At 47.0% G+C, this 27,500-nt stretch overlaps 1 protein-coding gene across 3 annotated transcripts in view; it reads left to right on the top strand.

Annotated features, from left to right (window-relative positions):
* The window catches only part of LOC133113911 (rab11 family-interacting protein 4A-like), a 47,705-nt gene that overhangs the window by 9,450 nt on the left and 10,755 nt on the right, over positions 1 to 27,500 (top strand). For 2 of the 3 annotated variants that reach the window (XM_061223056.1, XM_061223055.1), the window contains exons 4-6: positions 21,981 to 22,192; positions 23,439 to 23,630; positions 26,008 to 26,142. In XM_061223056.1, coding sequence (XP_061079040.1) covers positions 21,981 to 22,192; positions 23,439 to 23,630; positions 26,008 to 26,142 — 539 coding nt within the window. Of the gene's footprint in view, positions 1 to 11,874; positions 12,136 to 21,980; positions 22,193 to 23,438; positions 23,631 to 26,007; positions 26,143 to 27,500 lie in introns of those variants that run through there. The other variant, XM_061223057.1, reaches the window with a different exon arrangement.

Below are 27,500 nucleotides of genomic sequence, written 5' to 3'. Positions count from 1 at the left end.
CAGTTCTGCTGCCAAAAACATGTTGTTTATGAGAGAGGTCAGAGGAGAAGGGGCAGACTGGTCAAAGCTGACAGGAAAGGTGACAGTAACGCAAATAACCACTCATTACAACCGTGGTATGCGGAAGAGCATCTCTGAACACGCAACGTGTCTAACCTCTAAGTGGATAGGCTGCAGCAGCAGCAGAAGACTTAATAAGTCTAAAAAAAGAAGTCTCATAAATACTTAATAAAGAGCTCGCTGAATGTACATTATTATGATCTTAAACGGGGTAAATCAAGCTGTGGAACGGCCGTGGCTGAAATGGCTGAAATCCAGGAAAAGTGACCGTGACCGTGACCATGACTGTGACCATGACCACGCTATCTGAGTCAGTCTTGGCAGCTTGTCCGCACAAAGCGTTTCTCAGGCCCGCGGGGCACCGGCATCGTGCTTGTGCTCTCCCCACGCCCTCTCTCTACACCCTTGGCTGCGTTTGGGGGTGGGGGGGAGCCTTTCGAGGCAGTGATTTGTGATCCTTGTCCCAGACCAGTAAAGCGCGGTGTTAGACGGCTCCATTAACGGACACAAGCCAGCTGACCGTTCAGCCCTCGGAGAACCCTTCCTCTGGGTGTGATTTCAACCCGGAATTAAAATGTACGTTCTGGTGTCCTGCTTGGACTCCTCCTCTCTGTGTGCCTCCAGCGATACCTAGCCTTCAGATTTTTTTATCTGTCCTTTATTTAACCAGGGAATCTCACAGAAATTGGTGGTTCAAGGCCCTGGTGTAGTCACAATAAGAGCTAATATTAAGAGCAAATAAAACACTTGGGCCCTTGAGCCTAATCAACTAATCAACTGTGAGTCACTTTGGATGGCTAAATAACTCATTGTGAAACCGCTGAAGCCAAGCACAGCTGGGTTTGAATAGTGCTTCACTGGGTAGACAGCCTGTTTCCAAACCACGTTGATTCCGTTTCTCTTCCGTTTACCCATGAATGCGCCAATATCAACCATAAACGATAATGCTACCATTCTGTCCATATGACATGCATATTTATGTAAACGGTAGTTTTCATATTTAAACTAATATCTCATGGGATTTGAGAACAAATTCCGTAAGTCAAGTCATAAAATGATTTTTGAAGCAACATTTTTCAGATATATTGTTTTATTATTTTGTAAAACTAGGCAAAAGGCTTTACTAGATTACCGAGTGTCAATCCAAATTTCTATTCATACAAAAGTACAGATTACAGTAATATGAATGTGTTTCTAATATAATGATCCACACTCCAAACACTATGAAATAATATTTTCTCTTTAATAACACTGAAAATCCCTTGGAACGTTTGTTGTTGAAGTTGTCGTTTTTTTCTCATTCTCACTAGAGGGCGCTGTCTGTTAAAATAAATGCACTGAAGCTTCGCTTTTACGTTAGCCGCTGCCAGTCGATTTTTGTTTTGTCTTTTTATAACCCGCTGAATGCCAGTCACATTCTTTGGTTTTAGATTTCGCCTCACGGAGGCGCAATTTAACCACACATGTCCAGGTCCAAGAAATAATTTGAAGGCAGACTGGTGGCTGTCCTATTTTTCCTCTTCTGCGGTCACATCTTATCAACAACGGCACATCGGTAGCAGGTCTTTGAGCGGTGAGTGTTACGGGGGACGGGCGGGGTAACGTTTCAGAAGGTCGTTTGTTTTACCCCCAAGTCGAATGTTATTTGTCAACGCGTGTTTATTTGCCGGATATCTTACATTGAATCCAAATGCTGGTAACCAGCAAATAAGCAGGTGCCGTTACATCCTGCACGCTTAACTATAAGCTATGCGTGGGAACGAACCACGCAGTCATGCAGCAAAAATAACACACTCTCTACGGGATCGCGGCAGCTACGAAAGTGATGTGGTTGTAAATGAATATTTTTGAATCACCTGCCCGCTGTGTAAGTAAAAAAAAAAAAATTGCTGGACACGATCCTTCAGAAAGCGCCCGTGTAATTTAGTTCCAGATTATTATCGAATGTGCAATATGCATATGCATATGTAGCAAACATATAGTATGTATTTATGTGTATTTTATATTGCATATTTAAAAGTGTGGGGTGTGTGGGGAACGGACTGTGTGTCGCTGTCTCGTTTATCTAATCCAGCGGGTACAAGGCACAGCGGTGAAAATGCTAAGAATGCATCTACGCACATCATAGTAGTAGCCTAATATTTGAGTTCCTGAAATACTATGGTCTATACTGTTACTGTAACTGGACTCAGTTGTCAGTGTTGTCAGAGCGTTGGGCTTGTTCTAGGGTGATGTAGGGTGCAGCATCTCAGTTTAATATGGCTCTTATCTTCGCAGTCAAAAATGGGGTTTCATGTTGTCTCCAAATGCGAACAAAGGCTGGTTTTGCACACATCTATTTTGGAGTCGAACCGATGCTGATGATGGCATTAATTGGGAGCTTTTGTCTTCAGGTAATAAGAACAAAAAAGGTTATTACTATTAAAAACCATTCAACTGCATATGAAATTAGATGAAAGACCAGCCAATTGACCTCTTAAATGTTTATTGGAAAATCATAATTCATAGAATTGGACCATTTCAAAATAATTACTTTTTGTCTGTGGTCATATTTGTCTCTGTACAATGAAATGGCCTACTTAAATTACAGCAGTGAAGAAATTACAGCGGGGATGTTCAGTGTTTTTGTCTTTCGGTGCATCTTCCATGACTCAGGCTAAAATTATAAATCATTTCTGTGTCATTTAACCAGAAACGGGATGCGCTTTTATCAAGGATTCACCTTAGCACCAGGGTTCAGGTCAATGAAATGTCATTTTGGTGCTGAAATGTATGCAAATCGCACACTTTAAATATGCTTGACTCGGTCAGATCACTTGGGGCCTCTTGAGCTCTCTCGCATTTACAAAACCTTTTAGCGCAAGGTAAACTAATAACACAACCAATGATTGGTGCAAAATAAATACCTTGGTGAGTGATTGGTCATGTTATTAGTTTTGGAAGTGCTAAAAGGTTTTGCCTGTGCTAAAGGTCTTCATGCCCAGTGCCGCCATTTCCCTGGCAGTGCGTTTGCGTCCGCTTTTCAGCCGTTGTTGGTGCTGTGTGAATCATGTAATGTTTTTCTGGTGCTTGCAACTGTTTCACAAATGCTAAAGAATTTGCCCTCTCTTTGCCAGTGGCTCCAGAGAACAGTTAGGCGTGGTGTTTTGCAAGTAACCTGTGGTGTTTAAGGTGATAGAATCAGCTCAACCATCCCAGAGATGTAGCCTTGTGTAATACATGCATGGACTTGGGAAAGTAAAGTGTTTAACTGCAATGTCATGAGTGTGACCTTCGGTTATTTAGTGGCGGGTCTTTCAGGGCCCGTTTACTGTGTCAGGCTGTGCTAATTATTATTTGGGCCAAATGGCAAAGTTTGTTTATTGATTTCACATGTCCTTGAGATGAATTGAAAAAATTTTATTGAGCGAGAGATAAAATAAACAATATGTCACCCGTTCAGATTTGTGCAAATAATTACAATTATTATTCCCTGGCGCTAATATGATAACCAGTTCTCTGTTCCCCGGCGGACTGCAACTTCTCTGAACGCCCAAGAACAATGGGCGCTTAAAATAGCTCTATCAGTGATTCCAGCCAGGCCCATAATGCACTGGGACCGATGCCTGCTGACCGCGGCTCTGATGTGGGGTGTCTCTCCCCCCCTGTCCCCGCCGGAAAACCCTCAGACCGGTGAGCGGAAATCTCCAAAATGTCCGCCACAAAGCCAGTGAAATCGCCTTTGAAAAGCGCTGGTTCCGCTCCGGAGGGGGAATTGTTTGATGTGGATTAAAGGTGAGGGTGGAGCTGTGGGATGGGCGCTGCTGTCTTTTGTGCTTGCTGGCGCAAAAACTGTTCGGTTTGAGCGCCGACAGCCTGGTGTGGGCTTACGGCCTGAGATTCTCTCATCGCGCTTCCCGAATAAGTCCGGAGGTCCAGCGGATTTCGATTTTAACAATTGAGGGGGGGACCGGTATGGAGATGTTGTCCGGGCGGTGATTAAACGGGAACCCAGAACAGAAAACGGTTCAATGAGCAGACGGCTGACGGGGAAAGCTGAGAATCATAAGGCCGGCTGAGGTCAGGTCATTTCAGATTTTACAGACATTATTCTCCATAATTTCCAGTAAAAATGCTCGGAGGAGAAGAGGGCGATGTGTTTGCCACCATTTCCAGTTCAAAATGGCCTTTCTTTAATTACCTGGATGGATATTTGGGGCTTCTGAGGACAGCTAAAGCGAATTTGTGAGTTGTATTTAACCAGGTGAGTCCCACTGAGATTACAAGATCTGCCCTGGCCGAGATAGCAGCAATACAGTGTTACAAACAACATAAAAGCGACATTAAAAACGTGTGTGTGTGTGTGTGTGTGTGTGTGTGTGTGTGTGTGTGTGTGTGTGTGTGTGTGTGTGTGTGTGTGTGTGTGTGTGTGTGTGTGGTGGGGCAGCCGTGGTTAGCGCATGCTATAGGTGTTAAAGCCCATGTGTGCTTCTCATGTGTGTCTCTCATCAGACACACGCCTCTCTGTGTGGTGCAGCCAGCAGGGGTGTGTGTGTGTGTGTGTGCGTGTGTGTGTGGTGGCGGCTGAGCCGTGGTTAGCGCATGCTATAGGTGTTAAAGCCCATGTGTGCCTGTCATGTGTGACTCTCATCAGACACACGCCTCTCTGTGTGGTGCAGACAGCAGGTTCACCGGCTCAGCCATCGGCTTATCTGGTCTTATCTGATCTTATCTGATCTCCTCTTCCACAATCCTGTCCATCGATGGATGAAGGGTGAGAGCTCCGGTGTTGAATCCCACTGTTTGGGCACGGCGTCTGATTCTGCTTAATTCATGATGATTCATCATGATGCAACTAGTCCTGGCATTTCAGAAAGCTGACATTTTGGCTCCGGCGATAAGGTCACAAAGGACCACAGGAAGCTGCACGCTCAGAAGAAACTGGTCCGAAAGGCTCCTCCGTGTCTCGAGAGGAACCCTGTCTAGATTAATGAGTAGCTGCGGTCTAATAAAATCAGGTGCTGGTAGTGTTCGTTTTGTAGTGAGCCGTAAGAACTTTCCAACTGGACAATCTGATTGACATCTATATGTGACCGCGATGTTGCGATTCTGGCGTCTGGGGTTTACATCCCAAGAGGCTAGCGCTCTGTCATTTTGGCGTCTCGTTTTGGCCACGAAGCGTTCATGAAAGCCTCAACCCTGAAACTGAGGTTCTCCTCACCTTAGGGTCGATGATGTCATTCCCTCTCAGAAACTGTCGACTCAGAATCTATAGAACCGCCAGATACTCAATATTCTCAACGTGGAACGTTCTGTCTCCCTTAGAATTAAAGCAAAAACATTCCGTCTTGCGATCCATTGCAGAGTCAGGACCTGCATCCTCAATGAACCTGACTCTGAATGAAGTCACCTGTAGTGCGTCCTCACTGTTGAGTACTTTCTTCGTAAAAACAGGGAATCTACGATTCCTCCCGTATCCTCTGTCTAATTTCTAGTTTCTTTCATCCTGATATTCAGGGGTGGTGCCCAGCACAGGGAAAATAGGCGCAGTTTTAATTGGACAGAGATAAAATTAGGAGTTGTGTTCTCATGAGTATTTCTAGCTATTTAAAGTCTAGTCTCTGGATATAAATCAGACTACTGTTTTGATGTTAATTCTGCCTTCAAGCAGGGAAAGGGAACGGGGCAAAACGTGTGCGGGGAAAGTAGAGCTTTTGATTGAAAGAGGAAGCTATAGGCTGATCTGTGAGCTGTGAGAGTCCAGGCTGCTCTATTGGCTGATCTGTGAGTTGAAATGTTCCGGTCTGCTCTATTGGCTGATCTGTGAGCTGTGAGATTTCAGGCTGCTCTATTGGCTGATTTGAGGTCAGCTCTTGTATGAACATGCAGGTGATTCTGGCATAACTGTTTGTAACTCTCTTATCATTTCTCCCCCAACTATTTTTAGATGGAGCTATTAATCTTGCTGCCTCACTCAGCGTGTGTGCACACACACGCACACACACACACACACACACACACACATACACACACAGTCTCTCAGTTGTGTACGGGAAGCCAGGTCCCTGTGGAATACCTGAAACTAGAGCAAAGTGGGAAGGGAGAGGAGGATTCTGGGATAGCTGCCAGTGCTGAACACTGAGAATGCAGAGGCTGGCTTTGGCCAAACCTCCTCTTTAACCCTGTAAGGTGTGAGGTCACAAATACCTGATTAGAATGTTCTTGACTGAACATTCCAATGCTGATGTAACAATCACTATGGGTGTTTGAAAGAAATAGAGTTCTAGAACACGGACTCAGAACTTTGAAGGAAAAAAAGAAAAAAACATTCCAAAGAAACCTGCTCTTCAAAGGGTTAAAGGAGAGTTCTTACAGCTGAAGGACTCTCACTTTTCACCGCGTTCACGCTGCCCTGGCCAGATCTCCTCTCGAGTCTCTGCCACGCTGGCCTGGGTCTTCCTTCAGGTTCCAGCTCTTGCTGTTTTTCCCTTGCGGGGCATGACTGTAGTGCTAATTGTGCTGGCATTTATGTCGCTGGGCTGTCGCCTCAGGCGAAACCCCCCATGTGTTAGTCTGTGAGTGAACAGTCTTGAGGATTTCCTCATCGCTGACCGGAGGGTGTGCTGTGGCCGAGTCGTACGGCTCACCTCTCTGATTGGGTCTGAGTGGGAAGTGGAAACAGTCATCCAATCACAGCCCGGGTCAAAGACCACCAACAGCCTCAAGTGATAATGAATGAGCTCCATGAACTTTGTTATTACAGCGATTGCTTTGGATAAGTAAGATCTCTTGGGTTCTTGAAGCCTCATTCTGCCCTCACTAATGATTGTGGGCCATGGGCATCTCCTGTCCACTGTTGGACTGCTGGGAGAGGCAGCGAGTCTTGAGTCTGATATGGCTCTTGCTATTGCTGTAGGATTTAGCAGTCCCAGTCATTCTCAGATAACAAGCAAGCAGAAAATAATGAAATAACAAGCTGTTATTTACCTGATGCTTTTATCCAAAATGACTTACAGTTGATTAGACCAAGCAGGGAAAGAGAGAGAGAGAGAGAGAGAGAGAGAGAGAGACTAGTTGGCTGTACTTCAGATGGTGCCCAAAACTGATTAAAAAGCAAAGTAGCTTAGCAGCCCACTGACCCCCTCAGCTGGCACTTGCATGAACCAGACCTGCTCTGTGATTGGCCAGGACCAGACCTTATCTGCGATTGGTCAGGACCAGACCTATCAGATTTTTTTTTTTTTTTTCAGCCTGTGGCTGATTTCACTCCGCAGGCGAGCGGATTGTTGCAGGGAAAAGAGGAAATTCACGCCTTGGTCGGGTGCAGGATGGCGGAACATAACAATGAGAAAATGAACGAATGCAGCCGCTCGCTCAACGACTCGGATGCTCTTGACGAATTACCGAAAGTTTGGGCCATTCTCGGCTTACCGAGTCCTTTAACATTAACATTAACAACCTGCAGACAGCAGCTTGCTGTAAATTTAAACCTGTGCTCTCCAGTCCTGTTCCAGGAGATCTGCGGTCCTGTAGGTTCTCACGCCAGTCCTAACAAAGCACAGCTACCTTCAACAGCTGGAGAGCTGTCTTTTGAATTTGTAGAATCGGGTGTGACAAATTAAGAGTCGGGATGAAAACCGACAGGACGCTAGATCTCCAGGAGCAGGGTTGGGCAACCTTGATTGAAAGTATAAACATGAATTTCGCCGAATCTAAGAAACTGCAAAGCGCTATGGACCTGCATGTACCTGCATCAACCTGCATGGACCTGCATGGACCTGCATGGACCTGCATGAACACGCATGCCAAGCAGCCCGCCTCCCTCATCCCAACTGTAGCAGCAGCAGCAGAGACGGAGCGCATATCGTAAAAGAGAACAGGCATTATGGGACAGAACTAACCATTAGATGTAGTGATATAGTCTACTGCCCCATTGAACAGGGTCTGGAGCGTGAAAACAGAACAATGAAATCACACTTAGTTCAGCTCCAGTCTACTGCCACAGACACAACGTGAAATGGAAGGTGCATAAACTACCCATGTACAGAGGCTTGCTTAGTAATTCTGTCAGGTGAAATATCCAGGAACATGTACAAATCAGTGCAACGCCCTCCTGTGCTTATATCCCCCCCACCACCACCCTCTGTAGATGCCCCCAGGTGGCATGTGATCCGAGCCAAGGCACAAACAACTCAATCTCCCATAAGGCTTGCGTTCTGTCAATCAAAAAGCAACGGGGCCAATCAAAATGCTGGAAGTACAGCTATGAAAGTGTTGCTTGCGTCGAAAGTGCTGAGAGGGTGACAACGCAACCACCTGAACTACTAGTTACATGTTCCGTTCCGGCGAAATACTGCGGTTGCCTATACACGGTGGATGGCACCGCAGAGGCCTTGCCCCGAGCAAACAGACCGAAAATATATTATCCCAAACTGCTTTTTTCTTTTTTTTTTTGGCAACGGTAAGAAAGCTAAGTTCTGAATTGGCGCTTCAGAAGTTCGACAGCAATCGGAAATGCGCCGCGTCACGATACGTCGCTACGCGACAGAGAAATGCAGGGACCCCCGAGCCAGTCACCGGACTCCCGAGCTGCAGAGGCCGGCCGTTAGGCTAGTGGCTAAAGCGCATGACTGGGGCCTGGGGCCTGGGGCCTGGGGGGTGGGGGGGGGGGTGGGGGGGTTATAATTTGTATGCGTGGCGGCCAACGCCGATCCGCCGAGACGCCGCCTCTCGCCGCTCCCTCTCCTTCCCCTCGTTTGTCCTCTCTTCTCCTCTACTCAGCTCGTCTCTCTGTTCTCTCTCTGTCTCCCTCTCCCTCACGCTGCCTCTCTCCCTTTTTCTCTCTCTCCCGACAGCAGCGTGTCTTTGAAGTTTCAGTCGACCAGCTCTCGCGTCTGTGTATTTGATTGAAGGAGCTGTGTGCGCACGTGTGTGTCTGAAAGAGAGAGAGAGAGAGAGCGGGAAAGAGAGAGAGAGAGCGAAGGAGAGACAGAGCCCATTACTCTGTGTATGTGTATCTGTGTGTGCGTGTATGTCGATTAGTTGGACTGTACTTCAGATGGTGCCCAAAACTGATTAAAAAGCAAAGTAGCTTAGCAGCCCACTGACCCCCTCAGCTGGCACTTGCATGAACCAGACCTGCTCTGTGATTGGCCAGGACCATACCTTATCTGTGATTGGCCAGAACCAGACCTATCAGATTTTTTTTATGTGGTACATTTAGGTCACTGGTAACCACGTAAAGAGATTGCTACAGTGCAGGTCCACTGCACCTTGTTCTCCACCCTGAACCAGGAAAGCTGCAGAAAGGATGTGGCAGTTTACTGCACTGCAACTCTGTCTGGGAACACAGAACGGCTCTGTGGTGGAGCTCATTGTAAATGGCTTTGCTGTTGCCTTTCTTCCTGAAATGGGTGCCAGGAACAGGAGGTTTTACAGTCCCCAGATAATTACTGAAGCTCTGAAGCTCTTCCAGAATCCTCCCGCTGCTTCCTGCTTTCATCTCTCCGATTGCCTCTTACCGGCCACTCTTTCAGTTGTGTGCGTGTGTGTGTGTGTGTGTGTGTGTGTGTGTGTGTGCGTGCGTGTGTGTGTGTCCACGCGTTTGTCTGTGCATCCACACGTGTGTGTGTATGCGTGTGCATTTCTGTGTTACAATGGTTTGCTAATGTACAAATATAACAAGTTTGTTAGTTGTGAACAAATGCGTTGACTAATGAATAACAACTACTCATGTTAACAACTACATTAGCTAATGCCAATTCATGAACCTTATTGTAAAGTGTCACCCTTTTCTGTGTTATCCTGAGTTAATGAAAGATGTCGGAGGAGAATGGTCAGACTGGTCAAAGCTGACAGGAAGGTGACAGTAACACAAATAACCATACATTACAACAGTGGTATGCAGAAGAGCATCAGTGAACACATAACGCATAAAAGACCTAATAAAGTGCTTGGTGAGAGTATATTCACTTGCAGTCATACCGACAAGCACCTGTGGGTGACGGCTTTAAGATCTGAGGAAATTGGGGGTTGAGCTCAGTTCATTGTCGGGAGGTATGTGGGTTATCTCCCCTGTGGGGAAAATGTTTTGAATTTCAATTTCAACAAGTGAATGCATCAATCTGGTGCTCTTTGATATGAATAATGAAAGCTTACATCAAATAAGATTTTTGTTTAGAGAAATGAACAAGATTATTACATTACATTACATTAATATATAGGCATCTTCCCTAGAGCAAAGTACAGTTTCAAGTGCTCAGGGTACAACAAAGATAAGAACCTTGGGCCTTGTAGATTAATTTGACAGTGGATTATATCTATAAAACCGTTTTTATCTAGCACAACGCGACAGAATGATATACGCTTACGTAGGAACAACAATAAACATTACATAGCCAAACAAAAGTAGCAATAAACCCATCCATTATAATCTAGTAGTTGAGACATGATCCAGAAAGGTTCCTTAAATGGCGATGCCATATGACCACCTGCCGACCTTTTTATCAGCAAGTAAGTGCCTTGTGGGATACGTATGCCACGTCTGTAGTGTATTACCACATCGTAATACCCCAATCAAAACCAGAAACATTACCCAAAGCTGTTTAATGAGCCACGCTGCATACCTACGCACCCTCAAGTCTCGTATTCTCAAATCACATACAATCACGATTGAAAGTTTTCCAAAAAATGCACCTTTGGTGCCTGCAGCCTGATATTACGACAAATTGAATTAGGACGTTTGATCATCAATCATCTGCACAACCTGCTCCACACTTTCAAACGGAAAGAATGCGTATAGTAAATGTAATTAATTAATGAAAAATAAAACGATTATCTTGATTGCGCGCGTTGTTTACAACAGCTCTTAATTTGCTCTGTGGTGCAACAAAAACATTAACAGCTGGCTAACGTCAAATTAGTTAACTTCGCAAGATCAACGCCAACATTATTTGGTAAGTTGACCTAATATCTGGAAGCTATCCACCACGTCCATCTCTCCAGCTAGACGTTTTGTAGGATCGCATAAGATGTTCAACATATAGAAAACTCGCCAATATGCAGGGTCCTTCGGGAAATTAAAACGGAAAAAATGGCGTTTTCGTTCTGGCAGCAGATTAAGCTTGTCGTCTAACCTCTTATCGCTTTAATGACAGGAAAACAGTATTTGCCAAATTTGGCCGTTGCTTTGTCTGACGCCTGAAGCGTGTCCTGAATTGCCCTCCGATTAGATGTCGGCTACAGTGTTTATTAATCAGTAATTCCACTGAGATTTCATTTATCTTTCGTGGGTTACAATATGAAATGGAACTGATTTTTGTTAAGCCTACATTAGAGGTTTTGAACACACAGCATAAAATAAAATAATTTAAGTGCACATTTTGTTTTGTGTGTCTTGCGGCTGTTCGGTTATAAAACTTTTTTTTACATAGGCCTACCAGGCAAGAATAAAAATTTTAAAAATGTAAAAAATATGTAATTTTTTTTAAATTGATATATTCTTCCATATTTAAGCCGTCCCCTTCCTGAATGCCCTGCTTCATTCATGTCGAGGGACAGAGTAGCCTTACGGTACCATTTTCAGACTGATCTTAACGGCGGCTGAAATGCCAGCAGAGCTAGTGGAGCGAGCGAGTGTGTTGCAATGCGAGACTCGCTTTCTCCGTCGATGTCACTACCGTGGGACGGCTCCGCTGATGTCGGTTGCTATGTAACACGGAGGGTGAGAGAGAGCGAGAGAAAGAGGGAGGAGGGAGGGAGAGAGAGAGAGAGGGAGGGGCTAAATCCAGAGAAACTGTTGTCGGAGCTTGTGCTTGCTCCCTGCCTCCCGAGTGCTCCGTCGCGGGGCCAGAAGAATCCGGTGCGAGTCGCGCTTTTGGCATCTCCAGTGCGCCGCGGAAATCAAGGCTACTGCGCCCCTGTTTTCAACACCCCTCTCCCCCGCGGATTAACCCGGAAAAGGGGAGAGGAGGGCGAAAGCTACCACTCGCACCTTCCTTCACCTGTTGGACTGCGCGTTTGATGGATGGTGGCTTGGCGAGCGCTTTCTCCGGGACCCTGGAGGAGGGGGATGACCCCTCCACAGTGAGCAACCGGGTGAGGCCCAGCTTTGTGCTTCCGAGACGAAGGGAAGGGGGAAGGTGGGGGTTCTGAACTGCTGAAAGAGAAAGCCAGTCCATTGTGTCCCATCCCCTTGTCTTTTAACAGCTCTTTTTGAAGGGGGGGGGTAACTGACCCTGACTGGGGGGTCTTATAATGGGATTAATATGTAGTTGGGTTTTGTGGGTGGGGTAGCAGCGTGGGGGTGTTTTGGTGTGGAGCTCAGGGTTTGTAGATGGAGAGAAGAGAGAGAGAGAGAGAGGGATTGAGAGTGAGGGCAGAGGAGGACAGAGATGTAGTGAGAGAGAGAGAGAAGAGGGAGATGTAAAGCAGGTGTCGGAGAGAAGGAGAGAGAAAGGGATGAGTGCAGCACAAATTGAATGTGTGATTTCTGTTGTGGCAGCTCCTGATGTTGAAATAAAGAGGGGGGTAGTCATTGTGTAGTGTGTGCACAGAGATCAGTCTTCCCCTGGATGATAAACTACGCTATGAGAGCACCAGCAGAAATCGCTCTGTCATACACAGGTTTCTGCTGATTGATTTTCTGAAGGTCAGTGCTCTCTTTTCAAAACAAGAAGTGAACTGGAGCCAGTTTGAGCTGTTCTTGGTAAGTTTTTTTTGTTGCTTTTCTGTTGGGACATGGTCTGTTCATGTGGTTGCAGGTATATTTAACCTTAACTGGAATAACCAGATTATCCATTGACTTAGTTCAGGATGAATGGGTAATCCATTGAAGGGGCGGCCTGTAGCGTAGTGGCTAAGGTACATGACTGGGACACGCAAGGTCGGTGGTTCTAATCCCGGTGCATCCACAGTAAGATCCACACAGCCGTTGGGCCCTTGAGCAAGGCCCTTAACCCTGCATTGCTCCAGGGGAGGATTGTCTCCTGCTTAGTCTAATCAACTGTACGTCGCTCTGGATAAGAGCGTCTGCCAAATGCCAATAATGTAGTAATGGAAGAAAAAAGGAGCTGCTTCGTTCAAATGTTAATCTGGGTGTGTGTGTGTGTGTGTGTGTGTGTGTGTGTAGCATTGCCTTCGGGACTGATGGACTAAGCGTTTCGTCTCTCTGCTGTTGACGCAATACATTTAAATCTGCAATCCCACTGAGGGGTTGACTGTACAGCTGTGTGGTAGCGGACATTCTGTTCTGTACCATACTGCTGGGACCGAAAGGCCCAAACCTCCTGTGGGTAAGACACAGAGGAGAACACAGTGTGTTTGGTGAGCCCGCTGACTCTGGGGTACTGCACTGTGCTCTGAAGCTGCAGGTGTGCGGGTTTATGAGCGTTCATACACAGTGGAGATAAGGTGCTCAGTTACAGCAGTAGTAGCAGAATGTGGGGTGTTTATGTGTGTTCATACACACTGGAGATAAGGTGCTCAGTTACAGCAGTAGTAGCAGAATGTGGGGTGTTTATGTGTGTTCATACACACTGGAGATAAGGTGCTCAGTTACAGCAGTAGTAGCAGAATGTGGGGTGTTTATGTGTGTTCATACACAGTGGACATAAGGTGCTCAGTTATAGCAGTAATGGCAGAATGTGGGGTGTTTATGTGTGTTCATACACAGTGGAGATAAGGTGCTCAGTTATAGCAGTAATAGCAGAATGTGGGGTGTTTCTGTGTGTTCATACACAGTGGAGATAAGGTACTCAGTTGTAGCAGGAATAGCAGAATGTGGGGTGTCTCAAGGTATTTGCAGTGCATTCCACCAGTTGCAGCTGGTAGGGCCAGTACACAGGGGGCGGAGTTAGGATGAGGATTAAGTTCAAACTCTGATGTCTGATTGGCCAGGGGACAGTAGAAGAGTCGGTTGGCGGTTTGAATCGCCTCGCGCTGTTCGGGGCGGTTTGAATCGTCTCCCGCTGCTTGGGACGGTGAAGAAAAGGGGTCTGTTGTTGGGTAAAGGTTAGGGGAGAATGTGGGTTTGGGGGGAGGGGGGGGGGGGGCACATTGAAATTCCTCCCCACTCCCCTCCTGCCGTGCTTCTGATCCTGATTGTTTTCGCCTCGGTCAGGAGAGAGGAGCGGTTGATTAAACATGGGCGGCAGGAGACCGGGCAAAACGGTCAGCGCGGTTGATGGGCCTCAGCCAGTAAAATGTGATCGTGGGGTTCCCGTGGCGACACAGATGTTTGGGGCGAGACCAGGGTGGTGCTGAAACAGTTTGAGAAAACATACATGCTGTCTCTCACAGGGGTGGAGGGGTGTTCAAACCGCACAGCCTTGCATGCACACGCACACACACACACACACATACACACACATACGCACACACACACACACACACACATTGACAATCATATGCAGGAATTTTACTGCTGTTTATTTAGAGTTAATAGGTTACAAGACCATTGTAAATCCCTTCCTATCATTGAAAAAGGCACACTGACATGTTGACTCATCCTCTGCCTGTGTTTATAGTCCTTACATTCGGGTTTCAAAATATGCAGTTAACGGGCCGGCACTCAAAACACCGTATAGCTGTACAATAATTCAAGCTCATTGGTTGAAAATTGGTTCTATTTGCCACAGCCAATGGCGTTTCAACGTCACAGAGAAGGGGGAGGTTGTGATAAACAGTGTTGTGGTTTGAAAGTGTTTGTTGCTGCAATTCCTCTCTTGAATGTTAGAAGTCTGATATTTCCAATTGTACCTTTAAGTATATACAGTGTACTTCATATAGATACTGGTTGTGAGTATACGGGCAGCAGATTCTGCTTCATTCAGACAGGGGGAAGGAGAGAGGGTAACAGATGGAGAAGTTTTCCCAGCTCAGATCATGTCGTTGCGCTGGGGCACTTGTCAACTGGTCGAGACTTGGCCACCTGATGGAGGCTGCTCTGTCTTGTTCTGATCGCTGCTTCTCTACGGATATCTCTCTCTTCTTCCTTCAGCTTTCGTATGGAAAGTCTGGTGTGATGGCTGTTCTTACTATAGAGCGGCCTGTAGCGTAGTGGTTAAGGTAAATGACTGGGACCCGCAAGGTCGGTGGTTCGATCCCCGGTGTAGCCACAATAAGATCCGCACAGCCGTTGGGCCCTTGAGCAAGGCCCTTAACCCTGCATTGCTCTGGGGGAGGATTGTCTCCTGCTTGGTCTAATCGTCTGTAAGTCGCTCTGGATAAGAGCGTCAGCCAAATGACGTGTAATGTAGTGTACGTTTTCTCCACACAGAGTCTGGACCCAGTCAACGTCTTTGTGGTGAAAGGTCGGTGAAGCCGGCGATGGCTTTCATGTGAATATCTGACTAAATTTGGGCAAAAAAAATTTCACAAGCTCTGTCAACCTACATGTCCAGTCTGCCCCTCCAGACGTCTGATTTCGGCTATTGCTCACTGGGAAGTGAGTGGACAATTCTTGGGGTACTCCTGGTTGGGCACATCCATACTCTCATCTCAATGCTGATTGGTTAATGGGTCACAGTTTCGGACAGGGATCGGAGGACTGGGTCGGCAACTGGGAGATTGCCAGTTTGAAGTTGTTGGTCTGTGCCAGTTGTGGTGTTTTACCCCATACCCCTCCCATGATGTGCTGGGATGTTTAAGGTCCCATGGGTAATTCAGTGGTATTAGTCATATCAGGGTTTTGGGTCTGTTCAATTTCGGTTCTGTCATTGCAGGAAATCGGTTGAAATTTAATTGAAATCTCTAGCTGGATTTCTCCTGAGATTTCTTCCCACTCTGGGGGTTTTTACTTGCCGATATTTCAGGTTTCCCTTCCCACAGTTTTGTTAAAAAAATTTTTTTGGGTCGTTCAGGCCTGGTCTTTATCCAGTTTTTTTTCCAGTTCCTGCTTTTATATGAAGTGTGTTTTTGACACCATTACTGGAAAAGGCAAGATGTACATTAAATAAAAATGGAATATTGAATTGAAAAATGCTGCTTGTGTTCCATCAAGATTATTCAATTCATGAATTGAATTTCAGTTCCTATCCCAGATTGACTGAACTGAAATTGAATTTATTCTCAGCTCTGTTAATGATTTAACCCTGGAGTGATGCTGGACCTGGTATCTGTGCAGTCAGCTAGTGAGTGGTCTATGGGGCATTCACTGACGCTGGACCTGGTATCTGTGCAGTCAGTTAGTGAGTGGTCTATGGGGCATTCACTGACGCTGGACCTGGTATCTGTGCAGTCAGTTAGTGAGTGGTCTATGGGGCATTCACTGACGCTGGACCTGGTATCTGTGCAGTCATTTAATGAGTGATCTATGGGGCATTCACTGACGCTGGACCTGGTATCTGTGCAGTCAGTTAGTGAGTGGTCTATGGGGCATTCACTGACGCTGGACCTGGTATCTGTGCAGTCAGTTAATGAGTGGTCTATGGGGCATTCACTGATGCTGGACCTGGTATATGTGCAGTCAGTTAGTGAGTGGTCTATGGGGCATTCACTGACGCTGGACCTGGTATCTGTGCAGTCAGTTAGTGAGTGGTCTATTGGGCATTCACTGACGCTGGACCTGGTATCTGTGCAGTCAGTTAGTGAGTGATCTATGGGGCATTCACTGACGCTGGAGCTGGTATCTGTGCAGTCATTTAATGAGTGATCTATGGGGCATTCACTGACGCTGGACCTGGTATCTGTGCAGTCAGTTAGTGAGTGGTCTATGGGGCATTCACTGACGCTGGACCTGGTATCTGTGCAGTCAGTTAGTGAGTGGTCTATGGGGCATTCACTGACGCTGGACCTGGTATCTGTGCAGTCAGTTAGTGAGTGGTCTATGGGGCATTCACTGACGCTGGACCTGGTATCTGTGCAGTCAGTTAGTGAGTGGTCTATGGGGCATTCACTGACGCTGGACCTGGTATCTGTGCAGTCAGTTAATGAGTGGTCTATGGGGCATTCACTGACGCTGGACCTGGTATATGTGCAGTCAGTTAGTGAGTGGTCTATGGGGCATTCACTGACGCTGGACCTGGTATCTGTGCAGTCAGTTAGTGAGTGGTCTATGGGGCATTCACTGACGCTGGACCTGGTATCTGTGCAGTCAGTTAGTGAGTGGTCTATGGGGCATTCACTGACGCTGGACCTGGTATCTGTGCAGTCAGTTAGTGAGTGGTCTATGGGGCATTCACTGACGCTGGACCTGGTATCTGTGCAGTCAGTTTGTGGTCCTTGGGGCACTCAGGGGTAGGTGAGGTAAGCTCCTGGAATGGTAAGAGGGCTGATTCCGTCAGTACTTAACGGAGTTGGGAGCTTGGTTTCTAATTAAAGCAGGAACAGCATGATTAGATGGTTGTACTAGGCTGAGGGAGAGGGAGAGAGAGAGGGAGGGCTAATTTGCCCGAAATAAGCTGATTCACTGTGTGAGCTCTCTCTGAGGGATTGAGAGACAACCCCCTCCCCCCCCTGCACCCCCCCCCCATCATCCAGCCTGCTCCTCCGAGACGTGGCTGAGATTCTGGTCTCCTCTGGAAAGAAGAAATATGATAAAAGGCAGCCTCATCCGATACTGTCTTCTGCTGCTGCTGCTGCTGCTGTCATATGCAGACTGCGGGGTTTTTTGTCTGGCTACACCAGCCCCCACTCCCCCTCTCTTCCCCTGCCCTGGATCTTTCTGCCGAAAATGTTTCCGTAATGAATGACTGTGAACAAAAAGGCCCCCGAATCTCTCTGGGTCCCGCGCAGGAGTGTGTGCGTTACCGCCGGGGACTAAAACCTGCCCTACGCTGCTCCCCCCCGCCTTAGGGCCCCACCTGTTACAGCGCACACTTTCATCCCACTTACAGTTGATTAGACTGGGCAGAGGAGGGGCGAAGGGGCAGACTGGACATGTAGGTTGACAGAGGTTGTGACATTGGGGTTAACCTCGTCTATTTCACTCAGGTTTTATCAGGATATAGCCTTTTCCTTTTATTTTTTTTGCCAAAATTTAGTCAGATATTCACATGAAAGCCATCGCCGGCTTCAGCGACCTTTCACCACAAAGACGTTGACTGGGTCCAGACCCTGTGTGTAGAAAACTTCCATTACATTACACGTCATTTGTAATGATGCTTTTATCAAAAGTGACCTACAGACGATTAGACCAAGCAGGAGACAATCCTCCCCCAGAGCAATGCAGGTTTAAGGGCCTTGCTCTTATTGTGTCTACACTGGGGGTTGAACCACCAGCCTTCCAGGTCCCTGTCATGTACCGTAACCATGAGGCTACAGGCTGCCCCCTGCCTCTTGCCCAAACTGGCCCAAACCCTTTGTGCCCCCCCCCCCCCCCCCCCAAACTGCCCCACGCTTTGCCCTGCCCCCTCGTTCCCTCTTTAGGTATGTTTCTTGTGAGATTTGAATGTTTCAATCAGATTTAATATATATATGTACTGTACTTGGGGGACTAGTTCTCTCTTCTTCAGAACATTATGTCATAGTATTGTATGATTTTCAATCTTTTGGTTCACACACACCCACACACATACACATACACATACACGCAAACACCCACATCCACACACATACACACAAACACACACACACACACACACACAAACACACACACACGCACACACACCCACACACACACACACACACACACACACACACACAAATGACAAATATAATACCACCGCCCTTTATATTGATGGTTCCCGGTCCACCCTTCATGTCGGAAGCCTAGGGATTATCCTACATGACCCACTTTCTGTTGCACAACACACACACACCATCACACACACACACACCATCACACTCCATCACGCTTTCTCATTTTCTCTGTCTCGGAAGCATCTCGTATCTAAACTCTCTCTCTGGTTTAATTCTAAGCGCTTTCATAACACCCCGGCTGGGCTTCAGCAGTGCACTTGCTCCTCTGAGATCTCCCCAGCAAACTAATCCCCAAATTACGGCATGCTCCTAATTCTGCTGCTGGGGCTCTCACCCACGCAGAATATCAAACGCAGCTCCTACACTGCACAAAATACCCTCCCTGCACAGTCACCTATCTCTTTGTGAGGAATCTTTTCAGGGTCACAAACTTTTAAGGAGGTTTTAGAGGCAAGTTTTTCTGTGGCTGGCTCTTCAAAATACCTGCAACACACTCCAACACCCCTCTAAAGAGGCAAATGTACTCTCACTGTTTATGACTCTATCAAACGCCCCTTTTTCCTATCTTGCTTACAGCTCTCTGTAGCCTCCTGCATTCATTTATTTAGCAGATGCTTTTATCCAAAGCAACATGACGTTAGCACTTACTAAAGCCACCTAAAGCATTAGTTATCCATAGCCATGAATATCAAGTCTAGTTCACATAGTAAGCATTGGCTAAGTCAACCAGTAAAGTTATGGCATGTCATAAACTAGAAGTGAGGCATCATTGAGAGAGATATGGTAAAAAGCCTACACCATTAACATGGAGGAAGAGTGCAAAATGAAAGTACTTGATGGAGGTACAGCTACAACACGAAAGAGTCAGAAGATCATGATATAAGTGATATGTGGGTGTGTTAGAGTTTGTCGAGGTGCAGTCTGAAGAGATGCAGTGAGTGAGCAGTCCGTGGAGGGATGGGGAGGCAGTTCCACCACTGGGGAGCTAGGGTGGAGAAACGCTTTTTCATGTTTCCTGTTGTCTGGACTCGTCCTTATACTTTGTGTAGTCTCCCTGTTAACCCCTGCCTGAACTGTGTCTTGGATACCGTATTATCGACCGTTAACATTGTACTGTGTAGTCTCCTTGTTTACCCCTGCCTGAACTGTGTCTTGGATACCGTATTATCGACCGTTAACATTGTACTGTGTAGATTTCCTGTGTAGTGCAAAGCGTCGTTGGGATCTGGAAGGGGCAATATAAACTGAGTTATTAGGATGACGGTTATTATTGCTGTAGGATTCAGTAGGGCCCAGTCTCCTCTCCCGCAGGGTCCGTTCCCACCGCAGCGGAGACTGCGGCGGGGCCAACTGGACCCGCTCCAGAACCCCGCGGCACCCATGGGGCGTAAATCTCTCGCCCTTTGTGCTGCTGATACCAGGGAACTGCGGCGGTTTTTCTCCACACTGCCTGAGGGGGAGAGGAATGGCCTAATAGCCGGACTCAGATTTATCGAGGCGGTTTAAAGCGGGTTGTGGCTTTGGAGGGGGCTGTTTTTAACAGCGCCGTCAGTCCAGTCTGGCTCCGGGTGTGTGTGTGTGTGTGGGGGGGGGGGGGGGGGGGTTGGATGGGGGGTGGGGTCCGGGGCGTGAGAACTAACAGTCTGGGCCGTTACTCAGGGATGTAATGAAGGCACATTAATGAATCGGGTGCTGTAAATATTATACCGAGCCTCTGCCAGGGGAGTCGGGCACACAAGAATGGGGAGGGGGGTCTGGACCAGAACCCGGTTCTGAGCTTGACCCAAAGGTGACAGAGAAAACTGCCTTCACCCGAAAAAGTTAGCCATTTGTGTCTTCAGCAGATACAGTGCTGAAGTACCTTTTTGTTCTGTACGGCAGTGATCTTCATTCCTGGTCCGCAGGGTGTGCTGGTTTTTGTTGTCACTCAGCACTAAGTGGATAAATAATTGATATTTGTTATTTAGCTGACTCTTTTATCCTAAGTGACTTGCAATTGAGTAGACTAAGCAGGGGACAATCCCCCCTGGAGTAATGTGGGGTTAAGCCCCGCCCCCCTGTTGATCGATTAAAGTAATCGATTACACAGTTAACTTGCCTCCCCTGGTTTCTTGGGTCTGAAATGGTTGATATTAAAATGAAAACAAAAACGAGTACACCCTGCGGCTCTCCAGGACCAGGAGTGAAGACCTCTGGGGATTCAGCGTGAATATTAAAACCTGCCTTCGCCCATGGGCTGCTGTCAGCGTTACCGGTCTGACTTTCAGGAATGTTCTTCAGTGTTTGGGCCTTCAGAAGATAAAGCTCAGGTCAGTTTGCCTTACGATGGCTTAGACGAGATTAGACTCAGTTCTGTTTGCATTTTCTACCTTTCTCTTTCATTGAAAGATCATTTCAACTGTCCTTGGTCCTGTTCACATGTTTGTGCTGGAGTGACCTCGAGACGTATTGAGCCCTGAGCTTGTGAAACTCTGGGCTGGAAGGTTTTTATCTCAACAGCTTTCCTTTTATTTAAATGGGATCTGCTGTAATTTTTAACTTTTTACTTCTATTCCAACTGGAGCTGTGAGAAGTAGTCTGTTTTCTTTTATCTTGAATTGGATTGATCATCTAATATTAGCTCAGGAGGTAAAAGTCTGGCGGTTGTCTGGTGGTTGGAGGGTTGCCATTTTTTTCCCCTGCCCTGGGTGTGTTGAAGTGTCTTTGAACAAGAGGCTTAACCCTTGATTGATTGGTACCTTGCATGACAGCCTATATCCATTGGTGTCAGTATGAGAGAGGCATCAATTGTAAAGCGCTTTGGATAAAAGCTCTTCATAAATGCAGTCCATTTAGCATTTAATAAAAAGCCATGTCTTTTTTTATTCATTATTTAAAATACATGCACCTCTAATAATATAATTAGATCTCAAAATATACTCACTGAGCATTTTATTAGGAACATGCATGCTGGAATAGGCCCCAGCCCTCCTGACCAGATAACAGATAGATTGACAGATAGTTGCATTTATATAGCGCTTTTCTCGCACTCAAAGGGCTTTGCAGTGATGAGGGGGGAAACTCACCTCAACCGCCACCGATGTGGAGCACCCACCTGGGCGATGCAGCGGCAGCCATTTTGTGCCAGAATGCTCACCACATATTAGATCAGGCGGATAAAAAAATGTTTGCCGAATAAAGGGTATGATTAGGTGACCGGTTCAAAGAGCCCGGTTGGGAATTTAGCCCGGACACACTACACAATGGATGGATGGATGGATCTGTACACGTAAGGTTTAAATTTGCCGTTGTCATGGTTGCAGGACGGTGTGGGGGGGCTCGTCCGGCCGCAGGTCATGTGCTCCCGGCCGTACCCCGAATGCCGGCTGTACCCCGAGGAGGAGGGCCCCGCGGGCCGGGACCGGGACTCCCACGAGTCCGACATGGACAGCGCCCCGGGGTCGGACTCCTCCGACGGCGGGATGTCCCACGACAAGGACGACGGCCTCGGGGGCTTCTTCCTGCCCCAGGACGGGTGAGCGCCCCTTCCACTGCTCGTCACTGGGGTCACGAGGGCACCCTCCCGCCCGCTTCCCCCTTCAGCCTCACCTCTCCGTCTGGGTGTAAATATGTCACCTGTGGTCAACTCCTCCAGACAACCCACTTTTTTTTTTTTTTTTTTAGATATTTTTTAGGCCTTTTTCAGCTTTATTGGACAGTATAGTATAGAGAGACAGGAAGAATGGGAGCGAGAGAGAGGGAAAGACATGTGACAAATGTCGGACGGTCGGATTCGAACCGCCGACGTCGCGGCTCGCAATGAGCATGCGGTCAGTGCTCTACAGGCTGCGCCACCGAGACGCCTGACAACCCACTTTTACGTTTCCTTAGACGATTCAGTTAATTTAATTGTTGGGTGGCCTGTAGCGTAGTGATTTAGGTACATGCCTGGGACCCACAAGGTCGGTGGTTCGATCCCCCAGTGTAGCCACAATAAGAGCCGCACAGCCAAATAAGATCAATCCTTGAGCAGGGCCCTTAATTGCATTGCTCCAGGGGAGGATTGTCTCCTGCTTAGTCTAATCAGCTGTATGTTGCTCTGCATAAGAGCGTCTGCCAAATTTCATTAATGTAATGTAATGTAATCTCCTGTCTGGATGTAAATATATATTGCCTTTGGTTAAGTCCTCCAGACAACCCACTTTTACGTTTCCTTAGACGAGTGGTCGTGTCAGTTCATTTCACAGGTGAAATTATGAGTAATTAAGAAAAATTCGAAATGGAGAAAATTATATAGCCCCCAACCCCATTTGGTGTATTTTTACGCCTCATCTCTCCGTGTCAGTGCTGGGTGGGACGTCCTTCCTTTCTAGGGTGGTCTTCCAGTGGGGTCGCCTTTGACTGTGTGCTAGTCAGCATGCTCTTTAATCTGTATTATTATTATTTTATTGTGTAGGATTTATATTTTGTATTTATTGGCCATGTAAGGCTTGGTATTTAATATAAATGATGAATAGGCTTCCATCTGTATCCTGGGCCCCACATTCAGTGGGTTGTTCCCGGCTCAAACCGTTTTTAGTGAAACTTATTCATTTGTTAACATGAGTTTTTCATTTATAAAATCAGGCAGTCTAATACTATTTTACCAAAAAATGCACATACAGACAAAGGGGGGGTTGTAGGAATAATTGATGGCTCTTTCTTTTCTTTTTTTGCATGAGAAATTGTTATAACAGAAACAATGATTTTGTTATCTGGGTGTGTCCCTGTTTTACCCACAGTTCTGGTCACCTGATCCCCTCTGTGACCTCCAACCTATCAGCACGCTCCTCGGCCTCCCTGGTGTCCAATGAGGAGCAGTTTGAGGACTACGGGGAGGGCGAGGACGTGGACTTCAGTCCCAGCAGCCCCTGCCCCGACGAGGAGATGCGCACCAACGGGTACTCCGACCTGGGCTCCTCCGTGCCCTCCAGGTGGGTCCCTCTCAGTGACTCACTCACTGAATCACTGACTCACTGAATCATTCACTCACTCACTGACTCACTCACTGACTCACTCACTGACTCACTCACTGACTCACTCACTCACTCACGCACTCACTGACTCACTCACTGAATCACTCACTGACTCATTCACTCACTCACTCACTCACTCACTCACTCACTCACTGAATCATTCACTCACTCACTCTCTCACACACTCACTCACTCACTCACTCACTCACTCACTGACTCACACACACTCACTCACTCACTCACTCACTCACTCACTCACTCACTCACTGAATCATTCACTCACTCACTGAATCATTCACTCACTCACACCTCAAACACTCACTCACTCACTGATTCATTCACTCACTCACACACTCACTCACTCACATTCACTCACTCACACACTCACACATTCACATGCACTCACTCACTGATTCACTCACTCACTCACGCACTCACACACTCACTGATTCACTTACTGACTCACTGATTCACTCACTCACGCACTCACTCACATTCACATTCACTCACTGATTCACTTACTGACTCACTGATTCACTCACTCACTCACTCACTCACTCACTGAATCATTCAGTAACTCTCTCACTCACTGACTCACTGACTCATTCATTCACTGACTCATTCACATTCACTCACTCACATACTCACACATTCACATTCACTCACTCACTGATTCACTTACTGATTCACTCGCTCACTCACTTACTCACACACTCACTCACTGAATCATTCAGTAACTCTCTCACTCACTGACTCACTGACTGATTCATTCACTGACTCATTCCCATTCACTCACTCACTGATTCATTCACTCCCCCACTCATTCACACACTGACGCCTCCACTTATTCAGATTTTCGCTCACTCTCTAATTCATTCTCTTGCTCATTAACCCACTAATTCACTCACTTGTCCAAACAAAAAGCCTATATTGGCGAATATAGCCATTCAGTTTAGGATCGACCCAGAGTTTGGTGTCTTGCTAACATAAAACCACGACTGTCAGCAAAAACGATGCGCGGCAACATCTAAGGTCGGGGCTAATATGCATCTTATTAATTTCCTTCACTATTAAACCGTGACCTGTGGGGGAAATTAATGTTATGGTCCACAAAACACCAATATAAACGATGTGCCATAGCTCGTAAATGTAGGTAATTATCTGTATTACCTCAGCTACGATAATACAATAACAATAAAAGGTAACTATGTGATGATGCATTGGCTGTATTTGATACGCACGCTTCCAAGCTCCCCGTTCTGCGTGTACTTTTCTGTCCGGCTGCTTACAGCTTCCCGGGCTGATCGTATTTAGGCGTTAAATAAGCGTTACGTAATGTGGTCAGTTTGTCCCTTTTTAGCTCATTAGCAGTACCCTGTCCTAGCTCATCTCACCTGCGCTAAAGCTGATTAGCGTCGTCATCCTCAGAGAAATCCGCCCGACAACACCACTTAAGAAACCCCTTACGTGCACTTTTACATGTTACGCAATGAGGTAATGTGGCCTATGATGATTAGCGAACATAATATTGATATCGATATTCATTTCAGTGCATTTTGAGTCTACTGGAAATGACTGAACATACGGTATTTCTGATTGGTTTATTGGTGCATTGAGGATGTATAAGTGCTATTTACAGTGCACTTGGGGTGAGCATGTTAAAACATCCAGACCAAAGCTTAGATTTATAGGATTCTAGCTTAGATTTTTTTCATCACCACTTTGGCATTCCCCCCATATATAACTAAGTTGTGATGAATAAAGACAAAGATTTATGTCATGTTCAAAGTAATTCACATCCATTCTACAATATAGAACTAGGCTCTGAAAGCCTGTGTGTATGTGTTAATGGTGTGTGTGTATGTGTATGTGTTAACGGTGTGTGTGTGTGTGTGTGTGTGTAGATGTGTTGACGGTGTGTGTATGTGTGTATGTGTGTGTATGTGTGTTGACGGTGTGTGTATATATGTGTGTGTGTGTAGATGTGTTGACGGTGTGTGTATGTGTGTGTGTGTGTGTGTGTGTGTGTGTGTATATGTGTTGACGGTGTGTGTGTGTGAGTGTGTGTGTGTATATGTGTTAACGGTGTGTGTGTGTTGACGGTGTGTGTGTGTGTGTATATGTGTTGACGGTGTGTGTGTGTGTGTATATGTGTTGACGGTGTGTGTGTGTGTGTGTGTGTGTGTGTGTGTTGACGGTGTGTGTGTGTGTGTGTATATGTGTTGACGCTGTGTGTGTGTGTTGACGGCGTGTGTGTGTGTGTATGTGTGTTGACGGTGTGTGTGTGTTAACACTGTGTGTGTGTGTTTACGCTGTGTGCGTCTCTCCTCCTCAGTGCGGGCCACACCCCACAGAAGATGCGGCAGCTGTACAGCTCAGAGCCTCTGGACGTGTACTGCTCCCAGTGCTGCAAGAAGGTCAACCTGCTGAACGACCTGGAGGCGCGGCTGAGGAACCTGAGAGCCAACAGGTACGGAGCGGCCTTTCAGCAGACCACGCCCACCCACACAGCACACCCAATCACCAACAGACCAGGCCCACTCACCCACAAACCACGCCCACCCACACAGCACACCCAATCACCAACAGACCAGGCCCACTCATCCACAAACCACACCCACTCACACAGCACACCCAATCACCAACAGGCCAGGCCCAGTCATCCACAAACCACGCCCACCCACACAGCACACCCAATCACCAACACACCAGGCCCAGTCATCCATAAACCACACCCACTCACCAACAAACCACGCCCATTCGTCCACAAACCACACCCACTCACCAACAAACCACACCCACTTGTCCACAAACCACACCCACCCATCGACAAACCACGTCCACAAGGGTGCAGGTAACCTCAGAGACAAAAAGCATTTGCCATGACAGGATGGCAAAAAACATGATTGATTGAGCAAAACATGAATTCTAGAAAACTGTTCGTACTGACTTTATTGTGGCTGGAAATGGGGGGGGCTGAAAAACACAGTCATCCTAAGACACTCGGCCTGCCCACTCAACCTGTCCGTTTCGTTGCCACGCATTCTTGCCAAGACTCGGCGTCACCAGAAGATCCCACTGCACGCTCCGGTTATGTAACAAGTTTCCTGTTTTTCGAGCTCGGCCTCCACACACTGGGGACGGGTGAATGTGCTGGGCTTACAGCCTCTAGCGGTGTCCGGGGGGGAGTGATGTTTTCCAGCTTTCGCAGAGTAGTCCCGTAGGGCTCTGGTTTTCTCCTGCCAGGTAACACTTGCGTTTGTTTCGCATTATCAGTCTCGCCCTCCCAGAGCCGCGGTGGCGCACGGCTAAGGCGTCGGGCCTTGATCCAGGCATCGGTTCCATGCAGTTGCACCCTGAGGACCGGGGTTCAATTCCCGGTCCTGCCAAACCGAGTTTGGCCGGCTCACGTGGGATTGGCATAATTGGCCTGCTGGTTCACTGTAGCCTTTGTTATTGTGTATTATTAGACCTAGTCCCTGTTGTTTTATGTTTTTCAGTGCCACTAGTGGGGCCTGGTATTGGTGTATGGCATAACATAACGACAAGAACGGGCCATTTAGCCTAGCACTGATCGCCTTTTCCTACCACTAAAGTGTAGCTGCTACTTAGTTTGCCTAAAAGCTAAATAGTATCTAGCACTGTATCAAGCCTGGTCTTGAAAACCCCCCAGTGCCTCCACTACATGTCCTGGCGAGCTATTCCACACAGTGACCACGGTACTGTTTCCATGCACTCAAATCTTCCTGTTTAGGATGCCGCAGTGTAGTTTCGCGGTGTGGGAATCGCTGCTTTTCTTCAGATCCGCTCTGCAGCCGATGGCTGCGG

This window comes from Conger conger, chromosome 16 (genome assembly GCF_963514075.1).
Source record: "Conger conger chromosome 16, fConCon1.1, whole genome shotgun sequence".
Classification (NCBI taxonomy): Eukaryota; Metazoa; Chordata; class Actinopteri; order Anguilliformes; family Congridae; genus Conger; species Conger conger.
The sequence above is the reverse complement of the archived record's forward strand: the minus strand, read 5'-3'. Positions and strand labels throughout refer to the sequence as shown.